General features: G+C 35.1%; 1 protein-coding gene across 1 annotated transcript; it reads left to right on the forward strand.

Moving 5' to 3' along the window:
* Positions 1 to 18745: 18745 nt before the first annotated feature.
* Positions 18746 to 21990, forward strand: LOC132163741 (large ribosomal subunit protein eL30). The gene is made up of 5 exons (XM_059574112.1): positions 18746 to 18881; positions 19058 to 19163; positions 19818 to 19919; positions 21586 to 21654; positions 21738 to 21990. Exons 1-5 carry the CDS (start codon positions 18861 to 18863, stop codon positions 21773 to 21775), a joined length of 336 nt encoding a protein of 111 aa, XP_059430095.1. The 5' UTR covers positions 18746 to 18860; the 3' UTR covers positions 21776 to 21990.
* The last annotated feature ends 158 nt before the right edge of the window (positions 21991 to 22148 follow it).

Consider the following 22148-nt stretch of genomic DNA (forward strand, 5'->3'; position numbering starts at 1 on the left):
TTTCAAGCCCTTTTCGTCGAAATCGAACCAGAACTCATCGATCATCAGCATCAACTATCCCATCTTCCCACCAAATCCATCATTTTGAGTCAAACTCAATTTTTTACTCTCCTCAAAGTCACTCATATCAATGGCAAAATCAAAGAATCAAATGATCACTTCGAATCTGAATCATCTGATTCAAATTGTGTACTTGGCAGTATGGGCGTTTATCAATCTCTTGACTCTCTTGATATGGGTGTATGAGTGCAAGATCAATGTCAATAGAGAAATCACACCTTGTCTCTTGATTCTTGAAGAACAGTTCAACCTAGAGCCAGCTATGTTTTCTTTTTTTAATATACCCTATTCGATGTTCTTATCACTTATAATTTTTCTTTTATATAACCTTCGATATTCTTATCACATTTAATCACTTATGATTTTTATTTCAATTATTGCTAATTTTTTTAGCATCTAATGATATGAAATTTCATCTTTCAGGGGACGGCCGTCCAATCTTTACCTTATAGTCGTTGCCTTTGGTTTTGTTTTTGGACTTTGCAACTGCAGTTTGCAAGCTCCAAACCCACATACTTCATATTACTGATTACTGAGTGTCGAATCTAAGGTAATTTTAATTTGTTAAATACTTATATAATTTGTAATTTTTTTGTCTAAGTTGCTAGTACACTAAGTAATGTAATTATTATGCTCAATATTACGATGATGTAGTTAATGATTTTTTCAAATGGGGGATTGTTTTCTTACTCGGAGTTGATGGCCTTCAACTTCTCATAATAAGCCACTTTCCCTATCTTCCTCTTCAGCAACTCCCTATGTTTAGTCAACTCCTTGATCATCTCCTCCCAATGCTCTCTACTTCTTGGTCTTTGTTTATTGCGGGGCGGCGGTGGCTGGCAACAAACCGGGGTGGCTGCAGGAGGAGGGACTTGTGGTAGTGGCGGTGGCGGAGGCAGAGGCACCGTTGATGGGCTCTAAAGGTTGGATTATTCTCTTTCTAGTTCTTCCGTAGTTGACATTCAATACATTGCCTCTATAATTCGAGTAGGAGACTGGATAAGCGAGTTGAAGCAAGACTTGAGAGAGCTCAATCTCTTCAGTGGTGAAGAAAGTAGCAAGACGGTTGTTTGTGTTGCTACCTTTGTGCTCCATTGTTGTCTCTTCCTCTGCTGTCTCTAATAGACAACGTTGTTTCTGTGTTTTGGTTTAGGAAGACAACATAAATGTGTAGTGCCTTGCATGTAGTATATATATTTATATATATATTTGAGCCTTCAAGATTTGGGAAAAGTAGTTCAAATTTTTGTTATTTGTTGTATTTTGGGATTTCTAATATGATTTGGACAAGTAGTTCTATATATAGTCGGTGTATTTGAACAAATAAGAAGTTCCTCAAGAAATATATTTCCCGTTATTTCCTTTCCCTTTCTCGTTGATAATCACTTAACATTTGGGCGTGGGGTTCATGTTCAACATTGTGTGAAGTGATGTGAAGGATACTAAATTCTAAATCCCTTAGAAACTACAGCCTCTTATTCAATTGTAATAATGGTTACTAAGCATATTATAATATCTTAAATGGCATGGATGGACAGCTTAATCCGGTGGACCTAGAGGCTGAGATAGAGGTGGTGGAGGACTTTGAAGGTGATGATGAATTTCAAATTAGTTTATGTTGGTAGTTCCCCAGAAAATGAAGGGGCTCCAGATGTAGCCTCCAATGATGTTCCAATTGAAGGAGATCCATAAAAGCATTCTTATCAGAGAAATCAGAGGAAGAGGACTTCTCATATTTGGAATCATTTTACTGAGGTGAAGATAAGAGGTGTAAAAAACCATCAATGTAATTGGTGTAAGAGGACTTTCACTATATCGAAATTAAGTTGTACAAGTACGATGGGTAAGCACTTGCGAAACTGTTTGTCATTCCTTCATGTCAAGGGAAAAAAGAAGCAAATGGTTTTGTCTATTGATGAAAAGGGCTCTGACGGTGTGGGCAGTGTAACAAATTTTAGTTATGATGAAAGCAAGGTAAGAGACCTATGTTCTCATATGATTCTATATCATGAATATTGATGAGTGCCAAATATGGTAAATTTGGGCCATTTAGTTTACATTAGTTAATCTTTTAACTGTGTCGTTATCTAATGTTTGTTTTAGTTTTGCGTTTTTAGTGATTTATAAGCTGTTGAAGAAAACCTACAGCGTTAAAGCAAAATTTGCTAAGTCTTGAAGAAAAGTCGGAAAAAAGAGCATTCTAGAATTAGGATCGAGCGCAAGAAGTGTCCTCGAGCGCATGTGCGCTCAATCCTAGGTGGTCTGTGCTCGAGCGCACCCATTACCATAAACATACCACCAGCGCGCACGCAATGCGCCGCGAGAGAAGATTCACATGCCCAGGTGCGATCGAGCACACTGGCCATGCACTCAAGCACACTCGTCTGATAGCTGGCAGCAAAGACTCATTTTCCAAGCCAAATTGGGTTTTCAGTCTTATTTTGGGACTGGGAGACAAACCTACGATTTTCCTAGGATTACTAGGGCTTCTAGGACTCTCCTAAGCCTATAAATAGACTGCTATGCATACACAATTCTAGAAACTAGTTTTAGGATACAATTTTGGAGACAGAATGCAATCCACAACTTCTCTTTTAGTTTAGTTTTTCTTTAGGTTTAGGTTCACGTTTTATTTTCATAGTCATGTGGAGCTAAATTTTCAATTAAGGTTGGGATGAAGCCTCACCGATGGAGAACAACATCGCTTTATTGTAAGTTTTATTATTCCGATTTTATTGGTTTTATATTTCAATTGTTTTATTTGTTTTCAATTATGTTGAATGAATCTTGGATATCTTGTTGTGATTCAAGGATACACTTGATGATTTAAGATAATTTCACATAATTGATTGCTTGGTTTTATATGCCTAAAAATTGAATATCCCTTCTGATTTATTCTTTGGATACATCTGGTGTTTCAATTAAATTTGGATTCGTCTTGTGATTTGTGCAATGAATGGATACATGAGATGGTTTTGATTAATTCTTTGATGCATAGTAAAACATATATAAGATTTAAATTGTGAGAACTTCAGATTAATATTGACGAACATAGAGTATGTTGTTACGATTCGATGAGTGTGAATTTCACATCGTTAGTACCTTTATCTATTGATTTACTTAGTTTATTTACTTTATGTTTAGTCATTTCAATTTCAAAAAATCAAAATTCAAAACGCTTTTGGAACTAGGTTAGGATTAAATTACTTTAGATTTAAATTGCTCTTTCAAAAATACAATTCTCTGTAGGATTGACCTCACACTTGCAATCCATTAACTACAATCGATTCGTGCACTTGCAAGTTAATATAAATTTGCACAACAAGTTTTTGGCGCCGTTGCCGGGGAATTATTCAAAATTTTAATTCAATTTATGTTTAAATTGATTTTATCTTTCTACTAGTTATAATTAGGATTTTATTTTTCTGCAATTTTTATTCCTGTTTCTAATTTTTTTTTTTTTTTTAAAAAGAAGATTTTTCTTGTTTTTTGTTTTGCTTTTTTGGCTTGTTTTACAGTTCTACCGCAACACCTTCTGCACGCCCCTCCTAGTGCGGTCGATCGCTGCCCTGCTACGATCAAGCGCACTCGGGGCCAAGACAGCAAGTTAAGCGCACCTGCGCTCGACAATCGCCTCTGAAAGCTCGAGCACACTCGCGGCCACGCACATACAAATCAGCGCTACTGCGCTCGATCGCGCCCAGCCTGCGCTCGAGCTCACCTCTAGAGGCAGCACCAATAGACTGGCAGTAGTTGAAAAATTTTGCCAAAATTTTATTTTTGGTCCTTTTTGTGAGTTTTTAAATTTTAGTTTTAATTTTTTTATTATGTTAGTCGTTTTTTATTTAGTTTTATTTTATTTGAAAATATTTTTTAAAAAAAATGGTAAATGTGTTATGTGGGATATTTGCATACTAAAGAGTGAGGATGAAGTATGGATTTTCCATTTAATAATTTTAATAATTTTTCTGTACAACATGCTTCTCCTATTTATAGGACACCAGCTCCTGCCAACTATGCTCAAAATTTTTACCTACATGAACCATGTTCATACTGCTCCATTCCTTATCATAGTTTTAGTAATTGTCCACACTAGGGACAAGTTTCTAATTTTTCATATGAGCAAATGAACACTAATGTCTCTAGCCCGGAGTTTGAATCAAATTCCAATTTTTACATTCCGGGATGGAATAATCAATCTGATTTCTCATGGTTAGCTCAGGCAACAGGAAATTATGCTCACCAATTTGATGAATTACACCATTCAGAATATCCGCAGTTCGATCACCAAGCTCAACCACCTGCGTATCAATCCATTACTCAAATGCCACAGCCTGCACCACAGTCATCACTGGAAGACATGATGAAAGCATTCATGCAATCAATTGATAAGAACATGCAAGAGATGAAGCAAGATATGAAGAATACTAACATGAGCAATAATCAAGCTATACAAGAGCTCAAGAATTCCAACTCCCAAGCCATACAAGAGTTGAAGAATTACACTATGACCAATAGCAGAGATATACAATAACTTAAGAACTTCACTCATCAAGCTATGTCAAGATTGGAATGACAGTTCAGTCATCTAGTTGCTGAATTCAACAGAATAGAGGAAGAAGAGCTTCAAAGTTAGCTGATGGCTAAAATGCACTTCATGATTAATGAGGATGATTCTGAAAATTCTTATCATGAGCATGCTCAATTCACCATCACACTTGAAAGTGAGGAAATTGTGGATAACAAAGAGGAGGAAGAGAAAGAGGAACAAGTTGAGCATCCTGAGCAAGTTGAGCACCATGAGAACAGTGAGCCCCTAACGGATCCTAATCTGCCCAATCACATGGAAGTGAGTATTGAAGTTCTTGCCTGCATCACTGTCCCTCTTGAGCCACATCAAGAGCCCAAAGCTTCATCACCTGAATGTCTTAAAAAGCCATCTTATGTCAAGATACTCAACGATTTGTGCACACAAGCACGCAAATCTATGAACCACATTCCTAAGAAGATCCTTCGAAGCAAGCAATGCTACATAAGATGGCAAAATATCCTTCCAGAAGGGTATAAAGTTTTGAAGAAGAAATGGTGGATGGGATTGGTTGGACATTCGCATGATAGGGGGAAGCGCTGTAAAGTTTTCTCCTCCAGTTTATTTGCTGCACTTCACTCCACAAATTCTTTCTTTCCTTTTTCATTACATTTTGTTTTTTTTTTTTTTTTTAATTTGTTTTTGTTTCTAACAACAATTAATCTTTTGATGTTTGTTTCTGTGAAAATATTGTTAGTTTTTGTTGACAGGTGTTTTGGTGTTTAAGTTTGGGGGACGCCCTGGCCTTGTTCACACTCAAATTTCCTTACTTCCGGTAATGTATTTCTATACTGCACATTGAGGGCAATGTGTAAATCAAGTTTGGCGGTATGGAAAAACACTTTGTCTATTTATTTTTGTTCTTATTTGTCTTTTTGTGCTAAAACAAATATGGGAAAATACACTTTACCCCCCTAAACTATCCACCCATTTGTACTTTTAACCACAATGTTTAAAAAGTGACACTTTATCCTCCCCCCCTCCCCTCACTCCCCCAAAAGTATTGACATTGACACTTGACCCTATGAAGTACACTTTACCCCCTTGAAGTATTGCGTTGACACTTTACCCCCCCGAAGTAACTAAGTATTGGGGGGTAAAGTGTCAACTCATAAGGGTAAAGTGTTAATTCAAAAATACCCCGGGGGGGTAAAGTGTCATTTTTTAAATATTAGAGTTAAAAGTGCAAATTGGTGGATAGTTCAAGGGGCAAAGTGTATTTTCCCAAAAAAAATAAATAAAATTTGTTTTTGCTACGTTGTTGTCAAGATTGAGTTAAACTGTAACTGTGATTTACATTTTATTAGCTTGCTTAAAGGGTTGAACACATCATTATGTCATTAGGACTCTAAGTCATTTGACTTATTTTTGGGTAAAAGAGATTTCATTTGTTTTGAGATAAATTTTTATGAGCACATTAGCATGTTTTCTGTGAGTTATAATGTTTGGGCTTAAGCTTGTTCTCTTTGAGATTTATTGGATGATATATTAATGAATAACCATTGGCTTGCAAGATATAAAAAAATAAAAATAAAAAAAAAGAAAAAGAAAAGAAAGATCATGTTGAGTTTTCCCCTAAGTAACCACACCTCTTGCCTCATTAAGCATTGAGTGTTCGCGTCAAAAGGTGTGAAGTTTAGTGTTAATTTATGATATGGCTAATCTGACTTTGTAGCCTTTTTGACTTAGGGTGCGTTTGGGATTATGATTTCATAAGAATAATCCGCGTTTTTAAAAGATATCACAAAATGTATTGCATTTGGTATTGCGATTTAAAAAACACTTAATTTAAAATAGGAAAACAATCTACGATTTCAATAAGCAGGCTAGGGGTGCTTATTTGAAGAAGTGCGAATTTAAACCAAAATCATGAATTCGCATAACAAATATTTAATAAAAAAAAAATACTTTTTAACATGTTTTCACAAACGCCTTTGCGATTTTAAAAACGCTATTTTTAAAAACACAATTTTTAAAATCGCACTTATTAAAACCGTAATCCCAAAGGGATCCTTAAATTAATAAGCCCTTAGGGATGTTTTACATCTAGCGCCCTAAAACCACCTGGCTTGGGAGTCATTGGCCTAACACTTGTTACATGGGTCAATTAGAAAGCTTAAGGGAGTTAGACATTGCAGAGCTTATATATATATACATCTCCCTCATTGGTATCAGAGCCATAAGAGTTGTTGATCCGTGTTTCCTTTAGCTCTGATCTTATACTTTCTTTGCCTCATATCTCTTTCTCTCAGTTATAAACCAACCACCCCGTTAGGTAACCTCGGTTGACCTATAAGTCCCGTTTTAAGCCTGGGTTTGGCATCTTAGGGCATGGTGAAGGGTTAGTTTTAGCCAAGGGTATGTGTTGTGAGTTCTTGGAGAAGAGCCTATGATTAAAAGAGAGTTTTAGATTTTAGCTTTTGAAGATATGGAGATCCAGTTCTTCCGTTAGCTCTACGTCTTTGTTACCATCAAATGTAGTTAATACAGAACATTTCTCCGTTCAAGATGATAATTCTTTTAGCTTTGATAAATGGAATATTCCTAAACTTTCTCCTAATGAAGTTTACACCACTTCTTAGATAAAATCCACATTTAAAGCTGAATACTCTATTAAAACCGTTGAACAAACGTTTGCTATTTCTAGTAATAATGAGAAATTTCAATTGTTTAATAAAAAGTTTGTCAATGACTAGCTTGCTAAAGGATTTAAGTTCTTGCATTTTGGTTATGTTCAAGTTGCTGTTAAACCTTTAACTAGATTAGGCATTAATGCCTTTGTTTTTTTATGTCTTCGTGATGCTCGATTTGTTAACTTTCAAACTAGTATTCTTGGTATGATACAATCTTCTTTGTTTAATGGTCCCATTCATTTTGATACATTCCCTAACTTAACTCTTGCTTTGAATGATATTCATATTCTTAAAGCTTTAACCTTGAATGTACTAACCTCTGGTTATGATATGGAAGAAGGTAGCAGATCTCTTGCTATCATCTACCATATTTATTACAAATTGTTGAAAATCAATATAAATCCTCATGCTATTATTAAGAATTCTGGTAGCTCTACTGTTTTGATCCAAAGTTCTACTCAGGATGCTAATATTTAAACTCCTAGAATGATTCGATGGGAAGAAATTGACCTTCCCAACGATTGGCTCTTGAAGAATGTATCTAAGCCTGTTATAGTAGTAAACGATACCAGTAATCTTGATTATATCCAGCAGTATTTAGATGGATCTGTAAAAATCAGTTTCTCCAATTTGAACCGTCCTAACATAATTGAAAGGCCTTTATTAATCAATGAAAGAAGAAATTCTTTCGCTGGCTCAACCACTTCAAAAGGTCTCCGACGAAGAGATCAAGATGTTGAAAAATTTCTTGCTCACCCTGATTTAAAACTAAAAGGTGTTTCTGATGATTCTCAAGTTTCTTCTGTTGTTTACACTACTAAGCAAACTCCTCATCCCACTCAAGCTGATGATGATGGAGGATCTCTTTCTCCTTCTGCCTCAGATTTAATGCACCGCTTCCTCCCCCTCATCAATTAAATGTTCTTCATACTCCCGTTAAAGATTTCTTTTCCCAAATTGATTGGCCTGCTTTACAAAAAGATTTTTCTTCAAAAGAAAACAGATCACTACGACATGCTTATCGCTCTGACTTTTCTGAAGAAGAAAGATCCATTATCAAAACCCGTTGGACTGAAAAAATGATTGAAGAACAGAAGCATATTTTGTTTTTCGATTTTCTTCAAAACCATTACCCCAACAATAATGTTTTAAATGTTGTTAAAAAATCTTTTGTTAAAGAAAATAAAACCACTGTCAAAGCTTCTCACCCACCTCTTGAAAATTTACTAATCAAGACTTATGGCACTAACACAACTGTTAAAGCTTCCCCTTTTAAAAATTCTAACCTTTCTCCTGCTCACAATGAAACCAGAAAGATCATTGAGCAAAATAATTTTGTCAACCAATCCCCCTGCATATTATTGGCCAACAATTAGATCGTATTGAAGATAAAATCGACTCTCCCAATAGCCCTGGTGTTAAAACTGAAAAATCAATCATCTCTTTACCTGAAGAAAGGAAAAATCTTGGGCTAAGAACCACTAGCCAAAAAAATGTTGACAGAATTGACAAAATGTTAAAAGATCTAAAACCCAGTCAAGCTTCTAGCTCTGGACAAGCTTGTGTCCTCCAAAAAATCAATGAAATGTCTAATTCAGAAAATTCTGAATATTCTCAATATCCTTCTGATCTTAACATTAAAATGATTAAAGAAAATTTCGATCAGGATCAAAGACTCCAAAGAATTTTTTTATAAGACCAAACCCATTAATCTCACAAAAAATTGGTATTCAAAACCCACTCCTCCTAATTTACAGTTTGAAGAAAGATTTTTTCAATCTCAGTTTTCCATTTTAGCTGATAAACTTTATGAATGGAACATTGATGGCTTGTCTAAACAAGAAGAGTTGAATAAAATGAATCACATGTCTATGGTTGCTAATGCTTACGTTACTAATCACAATTTAAGCCAATCAGAAATTGTTGATTTGCTTTCTACGGGTTTCTCCGGAACTCTTCGGAATTGGTGGGATAAACATCTCATTGAAGAATCTCGAGAAACAATTAGAAAAGCTGTCAAGAAAGATGAAGATGGCTTACCAATATTTGATGAGCAACGTGGCACTGGTGAACGTGACAGTGTGAACACATTAATTTATACCATTATTAAACAGTTTATTGGAACTCCTTCTAACATCACTTCTCGCATTCTGATTTCCTGAATAATCTTCGATGTCCTACTATGTCTGATTATAGATGGTATCAACATGTTTTTCTTTCTCGTGTTATGGTTAGATCTGATAGTCAAAAACCTTATTGGAAAGAAAAGTTTATTGATGGATTACCTTCATTATTTGCTCACAAAGTTAAAGATGAACTCATTAACTCCAATACTAGATTGATTGAATATGAAAACTTAACTTATGGTGATTTGTTTTCTACTGTTAAAAAATTTGGCATAAAAATGTGTATTGATCAAAAAATGATGAGACAACAACTGAAGAACACTAAAAAAGCCAAATATGAAATGAGTAATTTTTGTGAACAATTTGGGTTACCTTCTATGGCTCCATGAAGGAGAAATAGAAAGAAACCTGATAAAGTTTTCAAGAAAAGACCCGCTCCATATTACAACAATTACAAGAAAAGAAACCTTAAACCCACTAAAAAATCTCCAGCTAATAAACCCAAAAAGAATACTTCCAAATTTAATAAATATTTTTCTAAAGGAAAATGTTTTAATTGCGGAAAATTAGGACATTTTGCTGACAAGTGCCCTGGACCACCCAAAAGATTGAAAAAAGAAATTAATGCTTTAAAAATAGATGACCATGAAAAAGAAACTCTTTTAGAATTTTGTAATCTGTAAATTCTTCTGATTCATCTGATTACGATTTTTCAGCAACTTCAAGTGACTCTGATTACCATTCTGCTAGTGAATTTTCTGATAATGATTTCAAAATTGGTTGTAATAATTCTTGCTGCAAAAATGTTAAATCGTGCAATGTTCTCACAAAAACTGAAGAACAAGAAAATTTGCTAATTACTTTAATTTCAAAAATTGAAAATCCTGAACTCATGGAAGACTACCTTAAAAAACTCAAGAGCAAAATGATTAAAAACGATAATAAACCTAACAATGCAAAAATCTCTCTTGATGAAACTCTGGAACGATTTTCTAAAGAAAAATCCAAATAAATTACTATCTCAGATTTGCAGCATGAGATTAGTAATATCAAGAAAGAAATTGCAGATTTGAAAAATGACCACTTTACTGTTAAATCTGATAATAATGATTTAAAACAACAACTATTAATACTGAAAATTCAAAATTGTTTTCAAGATCACAATTCTGATAATGAAAATAATAAGCAATCAGAGCATTCTGATGAAGCGGAATCCAGCAATAGAGTGATTTCCAATGAAGTCAAGATTATCAGTCTTATTAACAAGATTGTTCCACCTAAATGGTATTCTAAAGTACATATTGTCATTGCTTCTGATTATGCTTTTGATATCATTGCTTTGATTGATTCTAGTGCTGATTTAAATTGTATTCAAGAAGGAATAGTGCCCAGCAAATATGTTGAAAATTCCACTGAAAGGTTGAATTCTGCCAGTGGAAGTCGTTTGCAAATCAAATATGAATTAAATAGTATTCATGTTTGTCAGGGTAATATTTGTTTTGATACTCCTGTTGTTCTTGTTAAAAATATGACTGAAAAAGTCATTATTGGTCTTCCTTTCATTTGCATGCTTTATCCTTTTTCTGTTGACGAATCGGGTGTTTCAACTATTAAAATGGGTGTTGAAGTAAAATTTTATTTTGCTGACAAATTTGAGATTGATACTAGCCACTTTAACATTATCTCAGCTAAAACTAAACATTTAAATTTTTTAAAACAAGAAGTTAAATACAAAAAGATTGTTGAACAACTTTCTGATAAATTATTGCAATCTAAAATTGCCTCTTTCATTACCCGCAACATTGATCTTGTTCGTTCTGACCTTCCTACTGCTTTTTGGCATAGGAAAAAACACATTGTTTCTTTACCTTATATTAAAAAAATTTCTAAAAATAAAATTCCCACTAAAGCCAGACCCATTCAAATGAATGCTGAAACTTTAGATTTTTGCCAAAAGGAGATAGCTGATTTACTTGCCAAATGTATCATTCATAAGAGCAAGTCTCCTTGGTCTTATGCTGCTTTTTATGTAATGAAAAATGCTGAAGTTGAAAGGGGAACTCCTAGGCTTGTAATCAATTATAAACCACTCAATGATGTACTATAATGGATCAGATACCCCATCCTTAATAGAAAGGATTTAGTTAGTCACATCAGTGAGGCTATAGTTTTCTCAAAGTTCAATATGAAGTCAGGCTTTTGGAAAATCCAAATTGATGATAAAGATAGGTATAAGACTGCATTTACCTCCTCATTTGGACATTATGAGTGGAATGTTTTGCCTTTTGGTCTCAAAAATGCTCCTAGTGAATTCCAAAATATCATGAATGATATTTTCAATCCCTTCAGTCACTTTACTATTGTTTACATTGATGATGTTTTGATTTATTCTAAATCTGTTGATGAACACTCGAAACATTTGAATTCGTTTCTAGAAACAGTCAAACACAATGGACTTGTTGTTTCTGCTAAAAAGATCAAGCTTGTCCAAACCAAAATTAAATTCCTTGGTTTTGATATTTCTGAAGGTTAGATAAGACCCATTGATAGAGCTTTTCAATTTGCCGACAAATTTCCTAATATCATCATTGATAAAAATTAGCTCCAAAGATTCTTAGGTTCTTTAAATTATATTGCAGACTTCTACAAAGATCTGAGAAAACACTGTAAACCTTTATTCGACCATTTGCTAAGCAATCCTCCCCCCTGGACTGACACTCACACTTCCCTTGTCAGAGAAATTAAAGCCCATGTCAAGGCTTTACCCTGTCTAGGAATTCCTTCAGACAATGCTTTCAAAATTGTTGAAACTGATGCTTCTAAAATTGGCTTCGGAGGTATTCTGAAACAAATTGTTTCTCCAGGATCTCCTGAGCAAATTGTTTGATTCCATTCTGGATCTTGAAATAAGGCTCAAGCTAATTATAGTACCATTAAGAAAGAAATTCTTTCTGTAGTTTTATGCATTACTAAATTTCAATCTGATCTATTAAATCAAAAGTTTTTATTACGCATTGACTGTAAATCTGCTAAATATATTTTGCACAAGGATGTTGAAAATATTGCATCAAAACAAATTTTTACCAGATGGCAAGCTATTTTAAGTGTTTTTGAATTTTATATTGAATACATTAAAGGCTCCAACAATTCTATTCCAAATTTTCTCACTTGTGAATTTTTGCAGTGCCAGCATGGCAAGCAAAAAGGACAAAGAGAAGATTGAATCCAAGCCTTTGGTCTTGAAACCAGAGATTGCCACTTCTCCTCCAGCTACCAATTCATCTATTGCTCTAGCCAAGTGTTTCTCAGCTTTCAATCCCGGATCATCCCTCACAACCCAAAAAATTAGATGATTTCCCAATCCCTTTTTTCTATTACAATTCTGTCAATGCTTGGTTCAAATTCATGCTCTTCCAAAATCCCAAATTTGACCACTCCTGGTTCTTAAGTTTTGATAAAGAATTTGGAGGCATTCTCCCCCTTTGGTTTTCCAACTGGTGGACAAAATTTGGTCTTATTCTTGATATTCTCCCGTAAAAACCGTTGAGGCTTTTAAATCATTTAAAAATCTTTACAATACTGATGAAGATGGGGACAAATTTCCCCACACTCTCCATTTTGCTAAAAAATTTAAAATTCCCAAGATTATCAAATGGCAATATGTTATTCTTGATGACAAACTAGAATGGCATTGGTACATTAAGTGGTGGGATAATTACCCACGAACTGATAATATAGTTGACAATGTCAAAGCTCTAGCCCAATTACCAAAAATCCAAGCTCCTCCAATTCCTAAACAATTAACCATTGGCAATTCCGCTCAACTGATAACTCCTAGCACTTTCGTTTCTCCTCCCAAAGAGGCCACTGCTCCTACCACTTCTTTTAGTTCTTCCAAGAAAAAATTATCTTCCAAGAAAAAAGAGAAGAATGATATCTTAAAAGCATTACGCAAATATCTCAATGACAGTTCTGATGAAGATGAAAATTCTAATGCATCTTCTGAAGCTACTTTCAACCCCATGCGAGAATGGTATGGGAATTCTGGTTTTTTCGGAGACAGTCCAAACAATTACTACCCCAGAATTGAAGATTTATAGTTCATTTGCCCTCCTCAGTGGCACCGTTAAACATCATTTGCCCTTCAGTGGCACCATTTATAGTTCATTTGCCCTAATCAGAGGCACCGTTCATCATTTGCTCTTCACAGCGGCATCGTTCAAAAGTTGCATTTATCAATTTTCCTGGAGACATTTGCCAGCTCATCATGGCACAGTTTATGTTACAGTAACTGCAGACATTACAGTAAAAGCTACAGTGCCTGCCGACACAACAGTTCTTTACTTTTACTATTAATTATTCTGATATAATTTTTATTTACTTGTTGGATTTTGCCTATAAAAGGAATAATCCCCCTTATTGTAAGGCATAAGCTTTCAGCCTAAACACCTGAAATCCCTCTGCAACTATCCTGCTACTTTCTACTTGTAATATTTTCTGTTCTTGTGTAACTTCACTACTTTCAGCTTACATTTGAATCTGTAAGTACTCTTGTTAATTATTAATCAAATCTTTTGATATCTTTTCATTATCTAATTTGTTTCATTTCCCTTTTATACGCTCCAATTTCGTGCTTACTCTGGAAATTCTTGCATCATGTTTATTTTAATTGTAATTACCACCTATATGGATGGTTCTACTGCATTATTTTCAATTTTTTTCAATTAATTATTTTCATACATCTCCCCCATTAATGTATATATATATATATATATATATCTTGCCTTGGTTGTTTCATATGTTAGGGATTCTTACAAATTTTATAGAACTTGTCTTGAGTTTAAGCTGAAAGCTTCATGATTGTATGCTAATTACACTTTACACATTTCAGAACATATGAGGTCTCAATTTTCCATTTATGATTGATTTGATTTTGAATTTCCTTTTGATTGTGATGATGGTGTTTGTCTTTTTAAGTTTGCTCATGAATAAGAACCATGGTTTATGTGAACCTTCTTTCTTGTTAACAACATAGTGCTACAATGTTTGTGGGTATCATTCCTATTAAGCCCTCATGAGACTTCACTCATCTACTAGGGATGCCTAGGGGTTTAAAAGGCTTGTTGCATATGCTAAATGCAATTGTCTCTCCCACGAAAGAGGATTTATATTTCTTGCTTTCATTTTATTTTTCGTTTTGTTTTGCTAAGGGATTAGCAAAATGTAAGTTTGGGAGTATTTGATGAGTGCCAAATATGGTATATTTGAGCCCCTTAGTTTACATTAGTTAATCCTTTAGCCGTGTCATTATCTAATGTTTTGTTTTAGTTTTGTGTTTTTAGTGATTTATAGGTCGTTGAAGAAAAACTACAGCTTTAAAGAGAAAATTGCAGAAAAATGAGCATTCTAGAAGTAGGATCGAGTGCACCTTCTTGCACTCGAGTGCATGTGCGCTCGATCCAGTTAATCCTTTAGCTTTGTCGTTATCCAATGTTTTGTTTTAGTTTTGTATTTTTAGTGATTTGTAGGTCGTTGAAGAAAAACTACAGCTTTAAAGGAAAAATTACTATGTCTTGAAAAAAAAAAAAAAAGAGCATTCTGGAAGTAGGATCAAGCGCACCTTCTTGCGCTAAAGCGCATGTGCGCTCGATCCCAAGTGGTCTGCGCTCAAGCGCACCCACGACCACAAACATACCACCAGCGCGCATGCAATGTGCCGCAAGAGAAGATTCGCATGCCCGAGTGCGCTCGAGCACACTCGTCTAATAGCTGGCAGCAAAGACTCATTTTCCAAGCCAAATTGGGTTTTCAATCTTATTTTGGGACTGAGAGATAGACTTACGATTTTCCTAGGATTACTAGGGCTTCTAGGACTCTCCTAAGCCTATAAATATACTGCTATGCATACACATTTCCATAAACTAGTTTTGTGATACAATTTTGGAAACAAAATGTAATCCACAGCTTTTCTTTTAGTTTAGTTTTTCATTAGGTTTAGGTTTTAGTTTCATAGTTATGTGGAGCTAAATTCTCAACTAAGTTTGGGGATGAAGTCTCACCGATGAAGAACAACATCGCTTTATTGTAAGATTTATCATTCCGATTTTATTGGTTTTATATTTAAATTCTTTTACTTATTTTCAATTGTGTTGAATGAATCTTGGATATCTTGTTGTGATTCAAGGATATACTTGATGATTTAGGATAATTTCACATGATTGATTGCTTGGTTTTATATGCCTAAAAATTGGATATCCCTTGTGATTTGTTCTTCGGATACATATGGTGTTTCAATTAAATTTGGATTCCTCTTGTGATTTGTGCAATGAATGGATACATGAGATGGTTTTGATTAATTCTTTGAAGCATAGTAAAACATACATAAGATTTAAATTGTGAAAACTTCAGATTAATATTGATAAACATAGAGTATGTTGTTATGATTCGGTGAGTGTGAATTTCACATCCTTATTACCTTTAGCTATTGATTTACTTAGTTTATTTATTTTATGTTTAGTCGTTTCAATTTCAAAAATCAAAATTCAAAACCCTTTTGGAATTAGGTTAGGATTAAATTACTTTAGATTTAAATTGCTCTTTAAAAAATACAATTCTCTGTGGAATTGACCTCACACTTGCAATCCATTAACTACAATCGATTCATGTACTTGCAAGTTAATATAAATTGGCACAACAAGTGTAAGTCCAATGACTTAGTGATTACAAATGCACATGACGTACCCATCATTAGTTTATGGATTCAGTTATTTATAAAGCACATGTAACATTATTACAGTTTATCATGAATGTGTGATATATATAATATATGTATATAATCATGAGTAACAGTAATAATTCAACTATATGTGGCATACCCGAGATATTACCCATTTTCAGCAGGGTTGACGCTGTCCCAAGGGACCTATAGCACAACACTAGTGCCCCGGATATTGCATGGCTACCGTACATAACACTAGTGGCACGACCGAGTCCAACCTCGGGTGGCCCACACCGCTAATGATGTCCGTCCTATAGTGACCATCCATTGGGAATGAAAGCATCTTGGTCACGAAACCATTGGATCCAAAGCCCACACACACACATTTGACCATAAAGTTAACCTATATAGTAAGCTCATGGCTGTTATCTCACACGTACCAGTGTACCATATCATACGATGCAATTAATCTTATCAGTCTTTTTTACATGCATAGTTTTACAAGCCTCATCATTATCTTATTAATCAACACACGTTTTCGCAAAAAAAAGTTCACAGTAATTCCAAAATGTATTTCATGAGAGTTGTAAAATATGCATGTTTGATATATATAAAATAGACGTGCAATGCGGGAAAAGTAACAACAAGCATCCATATGAGTTTACACTCACCCGGGTCGTAAGGCTCCTCCGTAAAATTCCATTGAGGCTCCATAACCTCGAATACTGAGAAAATACCTATCATTTGTTCTAAATCCAAATCAAACGAACCTAGAACATGAAAACATGAACTGTTGAACGACTGGCCAAAGTGGCGTTTCCCTTGAACGTTTCTGACCATATGTCCGGGCTCGTGACCTGACGTTCGTTGAATTACTTCGGATTGTACGTCCGGGCTCAAGGCCGTATGTCCGCTCAGAGAGTTTCAAGTAGAACCTTATTTGGTCAACCGTCCTCCTATCCTTCCGAGCTAATTTCTAAGGTTACCAAAAGGCTATCTAGGGTCTCTTAACTCAAAATGAAACCTCCATGTATACGAAATCATGTTAAACCAAGTCAAATGCTAACATTATCAAGATTTAAGACACAACCTAGCTAGAACTAAAACTAGCAACTTAAGACAACATTTAAGCAGCATAATGACGTAAAAACGAGCTAGGCTTAAGGGTATTACCTCCTTGAAGTGAAACTTCGAGAACCTCCTCTCTGGTAGCACCGAACTCACAAACCTCACACAAAACACACTCACAAGGAGGGATTTTTGCAGAGCCTAGGGGCGAGTTAGGCAGTGAACAGGGCGTGTAAAACTGAAGGGGATAGGGGGTATTTATAGTAGAGGGCGCTACTAACTTCTCTAAAAAGTAGCGGACGTTTGATACTACTAGTGCGTACGTCCGGTACTGTTTACACAGCGTTCCAAAGGCTGTAGCGTACGATCCAGGTATTATCCAAGGCGTATTCCAAAAGTAGCATACATCCCGTACTATTGGGGCATACGTCCATGTACTATTTGCAGAGTACAGCGTACTATTGTCAGTGTATGTCCGGTGATCCCCCCGCATACATTTGCACTAAAAACATGAGCGTACGTTCGGCAACCCTAGCATACATCCTCTACTACAAATAAGAGTGTATGTCCGGCAACCCTAGCATACGTTCGTTCCGAAAGTCTGAAATTTCCAAAATGCCTTTCTAACTGTTACTAATGACCCAAAGTCCATCTTAACCCTCTAACTAAGCTACCTAAGCTTAGTTAATTATTTTGGTCACTACAATAACCACTCACTTGTACAACCCTACTCCACAAGCATTGCCTTTCTCTTTCTCACCCTTCTTTTTGTTTCTCCCTCTTAAGAGCACTTTGGGAGACTAGAAAGTCAAAATAGAGATTAGAATCAACTTAAAGATGGATTTATACTATTGCGTTGTGTTCAATCAGTAGGGTTTATGGGACCCTCATGATTGATCACTAGGTTCTAATGATCTCCGGGTCAAAAATTGGTTTAATTTTGTTTCGAATCCATCTTTTTATCCTTTAAATCTAATCTTGTTACGAATTTCTTAACCCTAATTTAGGTTAGGACGTTGCCTCGTATAAATGATAGTTCTTAATAATTAGGGACTTGTATTATGGGGTGGGAAAACGAGTTTGTGTCACATTTGGTCAACACGAATCCAATCCATTTAATAAACGGGTCAAACATGTCAACCCGAACATGACACACTAATTTAACGGGTGACATGACACGACCTGTGTGACCCATTTAATTAACGGGTTGTGTCGGGTTTACACAACCCGAATGACCCAAACCTGAAGTTTTTTTTTTTTTAATTTTTTTTTTACCTATATATATATATATATATCACCTGCAGGTTCGTGGGTTGTCGAAACGTTTATTAAATAGGTGATTCGTTTATGACCATAGCCCGTTTAACATAACTCAAACCCTAAAACTATATATTTTGTTGGTATTAGGTTCGCGAGTTCCTTACAATTAGGTCTTAGCATGCTGCATAACCCGGTGTACGGTTATCCAGACTCGTGACGCAGAATAGCCGAAACCTGATGCCAAACAGATCGATATAATAGGGTTGCAAAACCCTAATCCACGTCCCTGTATAAACGAGCTCCTTCGCTGCCATTATTGGGTTCCGTCGCCGCATTGGAACGCTTTGGCTCTTCGAGCTGTGCTGTGCTAAGCTGTGCTGTAATTCTCTCATTCAAAGCACCCAACCATGGTGGCCGCCAAGAAGACCGTAAAGCTCTCTCTCTCTCTCTCTCTCTCTCTCATTTTCCTATACTCTGGGGACAAGAGCTGTGTGATTTGGAATGAATTTTATTTTCCTTTCTTTCTCTTCTCGCATCGCCCAAAGGGATAGTAGATTTCATGGTCAGTCACATATATCTGTGTTTTCTGCTATGAAACTTGCAGAAGAAGACTCATGAGAGCATCAACAACAGGCTCGCCCTCGTCATGAAGAGTGGCAAGTACACCTTGGGATACAAGACCGTTCTCAAGTCCCTGAGGAGCTCCAAAGGTATATCTTGTTTCTGAATGCAGTACCCAAGGTTCAGATCTGATTTGTGGGTGTTTACTATCCCAAGGTCTTTTTGTTACTTTTGCATTAGAGGATGGTATATCTAAATGTGACGTAGATTGAAATTGCTAGTACAAATTTTCTAGATTTTCTTTTCATCTTTGTTCTTTATTTTGATTTGTTCAATCTGATACAATGGCATGGATTTCTTTAATATATATATATATATATATATATATATATATATATATATATATATATATATATATAAAACAAAGAGCTGGAGCATTTTAACATTCTTATTTGTGATATTTTATTTATAATATTGGGTAAGACGGGGATATAAGGAATTTAGCTTCTTTTTTTTCAGATATTAAATTGGAGGTGATGGAAACTGATGTTGGGAAAATGATGATATTTTCTATGCTTTCATATCTTCATTTATAGATTAAAAGTTTAAAGCTGAGCCATTCAATGTGTTAAAATTGTTTCTCCCAAGTCCTGGGGTATAAGCATTTTTCAGAAATTAATTTGGTTTAAACTTTCATTAATGTATTATATTTTGTTAGCTCGATATTTGCATTATTATGTCTGGTGAATTATTCGCTTTTGATATTTGATGAATTTTTTTTAAAAAAATTTTCCTTTTAACAGGAAAGCTGGTCATCATTGCTAACAACTGCCCTCCTCTACGGAAGTCTGAGATAGAGTATTACGCTATGTTAGCGAAAATTGGTGTTCACCACTACAACGGAAGTGAGTTTCTATCCTGCACACATCCCTATTTCAGTTTCCTCTTCTTTTTTTTTTCCTCGTTTTCTGAGAGAGTAAATTCCTCATTTTGTCTCTTTGTACGTTGGACTAGATGTTTTCAGAGTGTATTTTGCTCCTGGGCCTCAATGCATTTCACCTGTCTCAATGAATGGGTGTTCTTTCTTCTGTTTTTATTTTTTTATTTTTTTATTTTTTGTATAGTGGACTTTCACTTCTACATAAGTAAATTGTATAGTTTTCACCGTTTTTATTTGTTAGCCAATTAGGAATTTTCAGGGTTAAATAATGTGTATATGGCTGAGCACAGAGATGGTGTTAAATATGATGGGCCATTCTGTGGCCATTTACATGATCCACGTGTTTTTGTTTTTCAGTGGACTTTTAAGTTCCTCAATGAACTTTATTAACATGCCCAGTATGCTCTTTCAAATTTATACTTGCATGGTTTTGTGAAACTTAATTCATGTCCCTTTTGAAAACCGATTTAAGTCTCACTTTTTCTTGAATATTTTTTATTTGCTAAATGATGGTTATCATCTCTCTTATCCTCATAATCTACTCAGTAAAAAACTCAGGACTTCCCAGAGGTTTTTAATGGTCACCAAAACTTCTCAGAAAAAGAAAAGTAAGAGAAATGTGAGTAAAGAATGAGTAAAATATTTTAAATAGGGTTACATTTGTGGAGTCTAAAGAAAACAAATAAGTTATTATATCCCTTAACTATATGTTCTATGTACTTGCTACATTAGGCCCATGAAGGAGATACTATAATGTTATATTATTGATTTCCAACCCAAAGAATGCGAGCTGAGCTTTAGTTGCTGTCTTGCCTAAGAAAAGAAGTGGATACTTTACTAGTGTTGAGAGGCTTCAAGCATGGGAAAAAGCTGGGGTGCTGAAGTGTGAATTCAATAGGGTCGGTAGGAAACCTGTTGCTAAGGTGCCAGCATAGCTGGTTTAGATCTGATGGGAAGTGGAAACGGATGTAAGGCGAAATGGATTTCCTCTGTCTGTTTTTCATGCAAAATGAAACATTTATCCAATTACAGAAACAAATTGTATTATGTGTAAGGTTTTGCATTTTGTATGGAGTTAGAGATCTATAGTGGGTTGCTTATGTTGAAGCAACTCAGGTGAAATGAGTGAGTTCTGAAGTGTCATAGTTGGCTTTTACCCTATGCATTACTTTATATTATGTATCTTATGGAGTTATAAAGATTAATGTAGCAGTTTGCTTCTGCTGAAGCTACTTAGATGACATGAATGAGATTTGAGGTGTAATAGTCATCTTTTTATCCTTTACATTTTTTTAGATCTGCTTTTTTTTTTTTTTTTCTTTTTCTGAGATATGGTACCAGCATGAATTGTCTGTGCTTTCTGCAACTTGAATATTGATTATTATTCTCTACCATCTGGAGTGTGCTGGTTGATGTTAGTATTAGTGTTCTTTTTTCTTCTAGTATTATTAGCAAATTTACATGAAACAGTTGGTGTTTGTTTTATCGTTTTCTCTCCCTTTTTTTGGCTCTTGTACACTCTTTAATGCAAGTAACCTGCCAATGAGGAGGACAAACCGATACATGTGTACTCTTTTACCTGAGCTCCTTTATCATGAACTTGTCCTAAAAAGGTTTTTTTGGTATTTCAGACAATGTTGATTTGGGGACTGCTTGTGGAAAATATTTCAGAGTATGCTGCCTCAGCATTATTGATCCTGGTATGTAGTTTCGCAGTTGATGTTTTCCTAGTCCTAAGCTATGTAGAGTTTGTTCTGACCTTTTAATGTTTGTTGGTTTTCAGGTGATTCTGATATCATCAAGAACATGCCTGATTATTAAACCATGAATTGTATCAGGTCTATATTTTGGTGTTTTTATCTTGTTTTTCAAATGGAGAGGAGGTATGTTTTGCTTCAAGGCAAGCGTTTATGTTGTTAACAGGAATGCTTCATTAGAGACCAAGCTCTGCTTTGATGGTATTTTTGGTAGTGCTGTGTTGGACCAAATGTTTTTATATTCTAGTTTGTATGCGTACCCTAAGATTTGGATCTTAATCTCTTTTATCTGGAAAGTATTTTTCAGTATTTAAAAAAATGATCGGAATTTTGTAAAATTTTTTACCGAAGAGGACGGTAACATTCAATCGAAGATACAAGTAATCCTTCCAAATATTTCTTGAAATTGATTTGCCTGAGCCATGAATCCAGGAGGT

This window comes from Corylus avellana, chromosome ca10, assembly GCF_901000735.1.
Source record: "Corylus avellana chromosome ca10, CavTom2PMs-1.0".
Classification (NCBI taxonomy): Eukaryota; Viridiplantae; Streptophyta; class Magnoliopsida; order Fagales; family Betulaceae; genus Corylus; species Corylus avellana.